The sequence below is a fragment of the Etheostoma cragini genome, chromosome 11, assembly GCF_013103735.1.
Source record: "Etheostoma cragini isolate CJK2018 chromosome 11, CSU_Ecrag_1.0, whole genome shotgun sequence".
NCBI classification, from domain to species: domain Eukaryota; kingdom Metazoa; phylum Chordata; class Actinopteri; order Perciformes; family Percidae; genus Etheostoma; species Etheostoma cragini.
In genome coordinates, this window is record NC_048417.1 from 10,479,867 (window position 1) to 10,491,527 (window position 11,661).

At 37.3% G+C, this 11,661-nt stretch overlaps 2 protein-coding genes across 10 annotated transcripts in view; one reads left to right on the forward strand and one right to left on the reverse strand.

Moving 5' to 3' along the window:
• Nucleotides 1-8,520, forward strand: part of LOC117952828 (target of Nesh-SH3) — a 31,843-nt gene extending 23,323 nt beyond the window's left edge. For all 6 annotated transcript variants that reach the window (XM_034885390.1, XM_034885392.1, XM_034885389.1 and 3 more), the window contains 8 exons: nucleotides 58-147; nucleotides 274-483; nucleotides 868-973; nucleotides 2,583-2,662; nucleotides 3,244-3,273; nucleotides 3,390-3,548; nucleotides 7,196-7,318; nucleotides 7,402-8,520. In XM_034885390.1, the coding sequence (XP_034741281.1) occupies nucleotides 58-147; nucleotides 274-483; nucleotides 868-973; nucleotides 2,583-2,662; nucleotides 3,244-3,273; nucleotides 3,390-3,548; nucleotides 7,196-7,318; nucleotides 7,402-7,517 (914 nt within the window). In that variant the 3' untranslated portion in view covers nucleotides 7,518-8,520. The remainder of the gene's footprint in view (nucleotides 1-57; nucleotides 148-273; nucleotides 484-867; nucleotides 974-2,582; nucleotides 2,663-3,243; nucleotides 3,274-3,389; nucleotides 3,549-7,195; nucleotides 7,319-7,401) is intronic.
• A 982-nt stretch (nucleotides 8,521-9,502) lies between these two features.
• The window catches only part of tfg (trafficking from ER to golgi regulator), a 16,036-nt gene continuing 13,877 nt past the window's right edge, over nucleotides 9,503-11,661 (reverse strand). For all 4 annotated transcript variants that reach the window (XM_034885406.1, XM_034885404.1, XM_034885405.1 and 1 more), the window contains 2 exons: nucleotides 10,853-10,948; nucleotides 9,503-10,767 (listed from right to left, as the gene is read on the reverse strand). In XM_034885406.1, coding sequence (XP_034741297.1) covers nucleotides 10,352-10,767; nucleotides 10,853-10,948 — 512 coding nt within the window. In that variant the 3' untranslated portion in view covers nucleotides 9,503-10,351. The remainder of the gene's footprint in view (nucleotides 10,768-10,852; nucleotides 10,949-11,661) is intronic.

The following is an 11,661-nucleotide window of genomic DNA, read 5'->3' on the forward strand; positions in this document are numbered from 1 at the left end:
CACATCAAGCTAATGTTTGATGTGTGTGTATCTCCTTTCTTCTTTTTCGCTATTCAGCAACCCGTTTTGACATAAATGAAAACTCCTCCATATTTCGGCCCTTGCCTGCGTCAGAGGTAGACGCCATGGGCAAGAAGCGCTTTGTGGGTAAGACTTCTTAATGGCTGTTTTACATCTCCGCTGCAGTTTTTAAAAGCTTCATCACTGAAATCATCAGCTCGCTCACTCTGTGCATAAATGAATACTTGCCATTTTTATTGTGCACGTCTACAGCTCCCCATGTGATCTACAAGACCGATAAGAAGCCATCCGAGCCGTGCTCCATCACCTCCTCCCTCTCTTACTTCCCTGACGAGGAGGGAATTGATCAGAATGTAACCGCTCCTCCCCGTATACCTCCCTCCAACCTTACTGTGGTTACCGTGGAGGGCTGCCCATCTTTTGTCATTCTTGACTGGCAGAAATCTGACAACGAAACCAGAGGTACGATAAATACTAATAAACTTAGCTAATATTTAAGAAAAGGGGACAGCACTGGGGATGAAAGACTTATTCAGCTACGCTCTCAGTTTGCCAAATGCCTTCAGTCAGTCTTTGTACCCATTAGTAAAGCTAAGATACAAACCCTGTATAGCATTATTATACAGAGGTAACAGGTGAGTCATGTTTCTTTGCTCGCTTTTCACACCTTAACCCCAAACCTCATATACTGTTCTCACATCTTTCTCATTAAAATATCTCATCATGGTGAACTCTCAGATTTAATGGTCACAAATTTATGAGGTTGTGCAATTTGGAGCTGTTCACAGTTGAAATGTAAAATCTGTGTTATCAAAAGCACACTGATATTTGTGCTCCTTTCATTAGAGTATGAAGTTGTATCCACGACTAAAGGACCAAATGGAGAGGAGGTGTCCGTACTGACCACCAACCAGACACACACAGCCGTGGAGAATCTTAAGCCAGAGAGCAGGTATATGACTCAGACATTATTACGTCAGACAGCCAGTTTGCCTTTCTTTTTCCCCAGCATCTCTGCTTTATTGGATAGTGATAGCTTAGAGAAAGACATGAAAGGGGGGTGATAGAGAGGAGTTGACATACAGCAAAGGGGCCAGGCTTGAATCAAACCAGGGTCACTATGGTAAGGACTCAGCCTTGATGCATGCACACTACCAGGTGAGTTACCAGGGCACCCCATGGCAACTCATAATGTAAGAACTGGTAAAAATGTGATAAAAGCCCATAAAGTAATAATCAGCACATACTGTAAGAAAACCCTGAGGGCATAAAGTAATAACAGTTTTGTGAAACTGTGACATGTGTCAATGTGTGTGTAAAACTAGAAGGGTTCCTATGCTATAGGAAAACAAGCATTTCTTACATTATGTGCTGGCTATTACAATATGAGCGCTTATTACATTTAAGTTATGCAGAGTTATTACATTATGCACAGTTAATAAATTATGAGATGCAACATGCCCCTATGAAGCAGTTTTTCTATGAGCGGGTCTCTGTTTGTCTCGTGCACACACCAAAGGAGGACACGCATGCATGCATGTGAAACGATATACATTCCTTTGATCGGCGTCTCACTATTCAACAGGAAAGACACTAATGCACCAACAAAGGCAATAAAGAAGAAGAGATCTTGCTAGTAAACAGGGATGTAAACAATGCGGGTTTCATTCATCAGTTTTAAGAACAGTTGGCTTTGCAAGTGTTTTATAAGGAACAAAATGCTTGTTAGAACTCAAGAATACACACAATGTGTTGGGTAGTAACACTGAATGTACATATTACTTTTGTTTGTTTATAAGAAACCTCCATGGGGCACCTTTAACAAATACTCTATACTTGAACTGCTGGCTGATTACATTAGTAAGGTTCATTGTAGATCTCATTAAAAAAAGTTTTAAATGGCACTGGAAGGCTATGGACCTTTTTCACAGCAGACTTTTTGTCATGGTGGGAAAAGCACAGCCAAAATGATAACCTTAACGATGGCACAATTCCGTCAAGTGTCCCAGTAAGTTATTTCAATAAGTCAGCGTGCACAATACCAGGGCCTCTCCTAAGTGAAATGCAGCCCTCATTAAGGATTTTGAATACAAAACCATAACAAAACCACCTGTGCTTTTCCTACTATGACATGTCAACATGTCTGCCGGGAAAAAGGTCTACTAGTGTGCTGCTTTTAAATGTATGTTCAGGTTGACTAGTACTTCTTATAGTAAATTATGTTTAGTTTTGCAAATACAAATTGGCCAGAGCTGAGGAAATCTGGGTGGAGAGGTTCACTGAGTTTTTAATTAGATCTCAGCATCTGGAGTCTCAAAACTCACCAGAACCCTCCCCTAGGCTGGGTTTGCTGGCCCAGCTATTGCCAGGACATCTGAATGCAGCAGATGGAAGAACCATCGTGTGTGTGTGTGTGTGTGTGTGTGTGTGACCCATTCTTATTTGTCAAAGACATAAAAATATTATGCATCCCAGTTCCGGAGGTTGAGAGGAATTTAGATTGAAAACTTCTCAAAGTGTGGATTATGCCTTTTATTCTCTTTTCTTCTATTTTATTTCAGTTATGAATTCACAGTAACACCAAAGAATGAGCTGGGAACAGGACCATCCAGTGATCCTGTGTCTTTTAGCACAGAATCAGGCAAGTTTTACAAAACATATTATCCAACAAAGTCATATAGGTGAAACTCTTGAAAAAAAACTTATGTGTTTGCGCTGACAGAAGACTCTTACTAGTTGCATGTTAATGCCACTGTGTATACGTTCCTAATCATTAGGCAGTGATTAGCATGGCTTTGAATCTCAGAATGTGGGCCATTAAGCAGTTGTTAGTATAATGACTTCAACATGGCACTGGGGTCTGATTGATTAAGACTCAAGGATCTTGTTAGCACACCAGATGTCCTCCGAGGCTCATTTCTAACGGAGGCATATCATCCACCTGGACTGGAGAACTCTGAACAAAACTAAAGTTGCTTTAATCGTAAAGCAGGTAAAGTGCAGCCCTGGGTTGTTCAAATGCTGTGTTTTTAAACTCACAATAACAACACTAAGAGGGGAATGCTGTACTTATGACCAGCCTGTTGGGGTTTACTGTAAATACTATGCCAAACGGGCTCTGATACAAGTCTGGGTCTAGCGTAATGTCTGAAGATGTCTTATGACTCTGTTTATTCTAAGTTTTTTTGATGACGTTATTCGTTGCAACTTTTTCTTATGTAGCGGATCCACGAGTGAGCGAACATGTTTCAGGTGAATATTGTCTTACAGTGTGTTCCAGCAAAATTAAGCTTTAAGCTTCATTGGTTTTTGCTTCTTATTTGTACAGATAACAAACGCAAAAACAAAAGCCTTTTCCTTTTGCACAGGCAAAGATGCCATCTGGACTCAGTTTCCATTCAAATCCGATGACTACTCTGAATGCAACGGAAAGCAGTATGTGAAAAGAACTTGGTACCGGAAATTTGTCGGCATTCAGCTCTGCAACTCCTTGAGATACAAGATTTACCTGAGTGACTCTCTGAATGGTAATTATATACGGAAATATTAGTGAATTAAACTGCTGTTTAGGGAATCCAGGGGCCATCAGCAAATTATAAATCTTTTTCAAAAACATTGCATCTCCATAATGTCAGTTCTGTGGAAACCTACTTGTTTTAGTTGGACAACAGTGCATACAGTATTTTCCATTATTATAATGGTTTAAAATTGGCCTCAAACAGAGAGGAACATGCAGTTCTTGATTTATATTATTGGGGTTTGCTTAAACCCCAACAAATTATCGTGTGGTTCAGGATTAACTGCCTGTCCGTTAATACATTTGGAGTTATGTAATCTTAATAGGGCTAAATTTGAAGATCTTGATTCCCCAGATTATATAAGAAAATGTATTGCCACAACAGTAGCAACACGTATTCCAAGAGGACATTAGCCACCTAGCCACTAAATTAAAAGCAATGTTTTTAATACAGTGTATTAATAAATAAATAAAAGGCCAAACATAAGTGATGCATGACAACACTAAGAGGGGAATGCTCTACTTAAGCCCAGCCTGTTGGAATTTACTGTAAATACTATGCCAAATGAAAAGTGGACCAGTAAAACATGCAGTAAATATGAAATTAAACTTCTACAACCAATATCCTAGAAAACATGTATAACGTGACATGTTTATAATATACTATATAATGTTTAATGAAAGTTTGACTTTTTGTGAAATTTTTATGGCATACTATACTATAATTGTTTTATTACATTTGGAATATTATATTATATTATGACATTTTATAACATTTTCATGACATACTACACTATGACTTTTTCAACCCCGTCTCACACTAGTTTGTGAAATGGTCACGTTAATTTGATGCACTGATACGTGTACATGTCACGATTTTCTCGTTTTCTTGTTTATTGCGTGTACATGTCACGATTTTCAAATGTGACCATTTCACAAACTGCCATGACACCGGGCTGCTCTGGGGAATGCAACAATAGGGAAATGAAACACCACAAGCAGGGACGGTGACAACAACTTGTGCCGGGACATGATTTGCGGTCTCTGGGGGACACAACAACGGGGAAATGAAACACCACACACCGGCACAACAACGGGACAGTTGTGGTTAGGAAAAAAAGAACCGGGAAAGGAACTGCAACACGTGGGACACGATCCCTGGTCTCCAGGGTGAAAGTCCTGTGTTGTTTTATTCACCGACCTCCCTGCCTGGATTTTTGGCTTTTCAATACTACTTGTTAGCATAATCATTCTGTGATCACGAAATAGGCTTCCCATTGAAATACATTGCTTCAACATTTGTAGTCAACACACAAAAACAAAGACATTAACGTGACCTGTACACAATCAATAGATTAAATAACGTGACCATTTCACAAACTTATGAAAAATTACAGTATATCATGACATTTTACTACTATTATTAACTATTATAACATAGTATACTATGACTTTTTATGCTACATTAAACTATAATGTTTTATGATAGACTATGCTATGGCATTTTTATGAAATGTTTATGGCATACTAAACTTTAGCATTTTCATGACATACTTTATTGTGACATTTTTGCAACATTTTATGACATAGTATGCTACGACAGTTTATGACATTTGTATGACTTTTTTTATGACGTACTATACTGACATTTATGGCATTATAATGAATTTTATAGGACATACTATACTGACGTTTTATGACATAGTATACTATGACATTTTTATGGCAAACTATATTTTTTATTACATTTGTTGTGGAATATGATACTATGATGTTTTATAACATTTTCATACTACACTATGGCTTTTATGACAAACTACAGTATATCATAACATTTTACAATTATTATAACATACTATACTATATGTTATGGCTTTTTTATAACAGAGTATACTATGACTTTTATGACTTTATTACACTACTCTAAGCCATTTTAATTTACTATGACGTTTTATGGCATACTTTACTATGACATTTGAATTAAATCTTTTTGACATTTATATTTTATATTACATATTACATTATATTATATTTTCATGACAAACTATGACATTTTTATGGTATACTATACTATGACCTTTTATGAATTTTTATTATTCTATGACATACTATGACATTTGAATGAAATCTTTATGGAATTTATATTTTATAATACATGATATTATATGTCATACTATTTCATGACATACTATGACATTTTTATGGCATACTATACTATGACTTTTTATGGCATACTATTCTATGACTTTTTGATGACATACTATACTATGATATTTTTATGACTTTTTGTGGCATACTATATGACATTGTTACAACATTCTTATAAGGAAGACATTTTAAGACTTTTTATTGCATACTATACTATTAATTTTTTTTCACATTCTCATCACATACTATAACATTTGAATGACATTTGAATTAAATCTCTATGACATTTATATTTTATGTTACATATTACATTACATTATATTTTTTGACGACATACCATGACATTTTTATGGCATACTATACTATGACTTTTTATGACTTTTTATGGCACACCTTTCTATGACATACTATGACATTTGAATGAAATCTTTATGAAATTTATATTTTATACTACATAATGTTATATTTTCATGACATACTATGACATTTTTATGGCATACTTTACTATGACTTTTTATGGCATACTTTTCTATGACATACAATGACATTTCAATGAAATCTTTATGACATTTATATTTTATATTACATTATAATATATTTTCATGACATACTATGACATTTTTATCATACTATACTATGACTTTTTATGGCATACTATTCTATGACTTTTTACTACTATATACTATATACTATATGACATGGTTACAAAATTCTTATAAGGAAGACATGTTATGACTTTTCATGGCATACTATATGCATTTTTATGAAATTCTTATAAGGAAGAAATTTTATTACATTTTATATGGCATACTGTGCTATATTATTTTATGGCCTTTTTATGACATACTGTATGTACTATGGAATTTTTATGACATTTTATGACATACTATACTGTGACTTTTATGACATTTTAATGATATTTGTTTAGGATATTTTCATGAGATACTGTACTATGACATTTTTATGACGTACTATACTATGACAGTTTGTTACTTTGTAATGTCCTGCAACATTTTTAAGAATTTTTTTGGCATACTTTACTATGACATTTTTTTACAACGTTCTCATGTCATGTGTTACTATTGTGCCACATTTTAATTACATTTCTTTGGCATAGTGTATTATGACATTTTCTAGGACATTCTCATGACATTCTATACAGACAATTATTTTATGACTTTTTATGGCATGTATTTTGACATTGTATGACATTTTTTACAACATTCTTATCACATACTATGTCATTGTCATGACATACTATGCCATTTTAGACTTGTTTATGGCCTGTTCCTGTCATTGGCAATAATGCTTTAAAATCAATCCACAACAGCATGAGACAAAACCCCGGCCAATTAAACATTTAAAAGATTCCTAGTCACCTAGCACTACTTAAGTGTCCTGAGAATAAAACTCAGGATAACCATTTTCTGACCAGTTCAATTTTGTGTCAATATAAACTCTCAGATTAAAGATGGATTTTTTTCATAGCTTCCTCTGTATTCCACGCAGGGAAGTTTTACAACATTGGAGATCAGACGGGGCACGGTGAGGACCATTGTCAGTTTGTAGACTCCTTTCTGGATGGACGGACCGGCACCCAGATGTTTGCTGACCAGCTACCAAGCAGGCCAGGTATGGTTAGCTATAACCATTAACGGATCATATTAAATCTTTATTATATAGACTCTTATCCCTCTTCTGTGTCCTTGTACCAGGATTTTATAGAGCGATGAGACAGGAACCTGTCAACTTTGGAGAGATTGGAGGGAAGTCACATGTTACTTACGTAGGTTGGTACGAGTGTGGCACACCAATCCCTGGAAAGTGGTAAGACCCCACAGGGCTGTCCAGGAAGGACAACTTTCTTGGTCGGGAGGAAGAAGAAGATGTCTCACTAGGCCTAAAGGGAGGTTGGCCTTTCTTTCGTGTTACCATGGACACTGTGCCATAGCACACACCATGGGTTTGTCTCTTTGAACTCAACCTATTCTTCCAGGTATGTAGGATTATTAGATGTCCCAAATTCTATTGAGTGCATTTGTACCATTGGTCTCAATTTCTCTATTTATCAAAAATGCATTCAGCAAAGAAATGCAGGGGTTTGAGTGTTGAATATGCAGTAATCACAGAGAAAATGTTGGGAAGCTGGCTCCCAAAGTGTAATAACTTGTATGATATTATTTATCAAAGGGGATTGCTATTGAATATTCTGTGTGTGCTCGGGCTTTTGAGATGAGAAAGCAAAACTCATTCACAATACTTTCATTTCAAACACAAATTGTGTCATTTGTATGCAGAAAGGTGCTAATCGTACTTTCATTGTATGTAAAATACAAGTACACACAGACATGCAGAATTGACCTTCTGCTAGCCCTAAGGGATTATTAGCAGTCGCGGTTTGCACAGTATTAAACCTTTGTTTATATATGTATATGGTGTGAAATACAGTATGTATACCAGGGATCATATAGTTTGATACATTTTAGGTACAAGATAAAGCAGCTTTTAGCCAAATTGTGGATTTATTATAAGAAAAACAAAGCTTGAGTGTTTCTATGGGGTCACTTGGAAAGATTAATGTATTTTTAATGCTTGTGCAGACTTGTCATATATTTTATGAAATAATAAAATATATATAAAAATAAAAAAACTGAGCTTCAATGTGGAAATGACATAAATTATGTTTTGGATTTCAAACCTACAACAAAGTGTACATAAAGCTATAAATCATTAGAAAGAAATTGTTAGGTTTCTTCCATATCTGTCATGACTACGGTTGTCTTTGGTACACCATGTATGTTTTCAGCAATAAATTGTTTTTATATTTACTGATATTTGTTTATATTTCACTTAAATGACTTATGTTAAGGTAAAGTAAGACATTTTGAATTGATTTTGTGTTAATTCTCTTTTTTGCCAAGAGTCAGATGAGATGATTGATATGCACCATGGATGTACTGTATTAGATATGCACTCTCTGAAGTAACTATTAGCAGCCAGCTAACTTAGCTTAGCACAAAAACAGGAAACACAGGGAAAACAGCTAGCCATGCTGTCAACTAAATCAGTATACCAGCTCCTCTAAAGCTCACTAGTAAACACATCTCATTTGTTTAATCTGAAAAACCCCAAAGTGTAATGATTATAATTTTGCCATTTTTTGGGGGTTTTGTGCCAAAGCAAAACTATCAAGGCCAGTTGCCAGGCAACCAGTAGGGACTCATACATACAAACATGAGAATAGTATCAATCTCTCTTTGCATGAAAGCTAATAGACTAAGCACATTTCCCAAATGTCTGTGTTTTTGTGCTTAAATTTTGATCTGAATTGGATCAAACACATTAGGGTGATGGATGTAAGATGGACGTCAAGACCAGAGGTAGACATTAGCTAACCATAATACATTTCTCACTGTGCCAACTGTAACAATATGACAGACTATTAACATCTAAAGAGAATGATTTCGGTTTGGCACAGACTAGGTGAAGAGCAATGCTAAACACACTTCCCTAAATTATTTTTAGTAAACCCTATGCACTAAATTCTTCCCACTCAGTGACATTTTGAAATATAATACCAACATACTCCCATGCCACATGTCCTAACCAACCACAACCCACAGGCAGGAAAACAAAATGGGAATACCAGCATTACTAGAGTTTTCCAAATCTGGATGGAAGAGAAGAGAAAGAAAGAAGCCAAACTTAACAGACTCAGAAACCACAAAGTGAGAAAGAGTGTTAAGAGAAAGAAAGCAAAACAATGCACAAGCCAAGAGCAATGCAATATCAAAACAAAAGATAAAAGTCTTTAACTGGGTCTCAATCATTTAATAGGTTCAAGAAAAAAATGTTACAGTTTATACATAAACAACTAATCTCACTTGAGGGTGGAATTTGCTTTATTAGTAAAAACAAGTGATAAGATACCAAGGAATACCAAGCTTTACTGGAGATGATATAATTAGCTGAACAAAAGAAGCTTTATTTATGACATTGGGATCTACTTGTCCCATAAGCCATTACTTAGCTAGTGTTCCCAACATGGGGCAGTTTCATTGTCACATCATTAATACCGACATGGTGGTGAAATTGATAAAATCAAAAAAACAAAAGACAAACAAGACAAAATAAAACGACAAAAGGGTAACTTTTCATTTAGATACGGTCTTATAAATGCATCTATACAGAGTTAACTCAACACAAGCGGTTGAGATGTCTGTCATCAACATGTAAGACACAAATGCAAAATATGGATGGGGATCTCATAAAGCGTTACCATGAATAGAACAATAAACAGTTTGTGCAACAGCCTGTTTTGGTCACCCAGGTGTGTGCATACGGACCGGTTACCTTTTTACAGATACAAAAAGGCAGACTAAACATTGGTGATGTGACAGTAGAAGAGGGGAAAATAACATAAGAAACATACACCGGGGCCAGAGTAGAGTGGTGTGTTGAAAAGACAGCATACAAACAATAACCATCAGACGGGTGGGGTTACTCGTTTCATATTTGGACTTGATATTTGTATGGGGGTCAAGGGGGGAAGGGGAGGGTGCAGAGCAGTAAACCATGTTTACTGCACCCACTCCAAACAGTTGGAGCCCCACAGGGTAAGGGTTTGGGATGTGTATGAGGATTAGTAACATCCACTATCCTTTTTTACCGATACCCAGGGCCTGGCTGAGTGTAGCCCTGGCCGTAAGGGGGGCGGTTGCGAGCGTACGGGTTAGCAGCTCCTGGTGGAGGGGTGACAGTGTTGCCTGGAGGCGGGGTATATCCCGGGCGGGGTTGGTACCCTGAACCGGGCTGGGAGCTGGGCGGCAGGCTGTAGTTGGCAGGCTGGGTGGCCTGGGATGTATAGTTTTGGGGAGGGAAGGCTCCTGCTTGATACTGCTGGGCTCCCTGAGTTGGATGGGGCTGCTGCTGGCCACCCTGGAAACCTGGAGCTGGAGCCGGAGCTGGACCGGAGGCTGGAGCCTGGGAGGAGGGAGGCGCGTAGTTCTGAAACTGCTGCTGCGGCTGCTGCTGTGGCTGTGGTGGGCCAGGCTGAGGGGCACCGGGCTGAGTGCTGTATCCTGCAGAGAGAGAGCAAAGAGAATCCCCTTTACAACACAGCAGCTACCTTTTTCCCTCTTGAATCTTGACCATTTTCACTCTTACCAGAGTACTGCATATTGTACTGTTGTTGCTGAGGTGGGGCACCTGGTTGCTGAGGCGGGTATCCACCTGGAGCCTGGTACTGCTGATACACCTGACCTGAAGAGACAGGGACAAGCATAATCAATACACAGAATAGAACCAAACAAATAAGATAGCCACCACTAATATGAGCCATTTTCCATTACATCTTAGTCTATGGTCCCATTTACACTTTCAAGTATCTTGTATCCAGTTAAAATCCAGATGCGATTTAATACACTTCCATTCACACATGCGTCTCCGTTGGCCAGATCATGGGTTTTTCCAGGCTACATGCAACTCAAGTTTGGTAATTGGCAAATATACCAAAGTCATTTCTGCACGTAGGAAGTTACACTCAACAGTTGGTAATAACAGATAGCTAGCTGGCAAACAACTATCCACCACAGAGCCTTCAGTATGATTATGTTTAAATTCTGAGCAGCTTTTCCACTGCTACTTTAGTGCCATGATCACAAGGAAGAGATTGTGTAGTCTCTCTTCCACAGACCACCTTCTGACGTAGTTACAGTTGGGTGGAGTAAAGGTTACGTATATATGTCTTGGAAAGCCAGATGCATTTAAACCTTTTTAACATCTGGCTACATCTGGCTAGAATACAATTGGGTGGGAAATTCATTTTGAAAGCTTCCTGGTTGCATTAATACTTTGCTTTTTTCCCCATCACATTCAAGATGCACAAAGTAAATTAAGTGTAAATGGGGTCTCTGTAGCTTCACAGAAAAACCTGTGCATCTAGACAGAAAAACACACATAAACACCTGTGCATC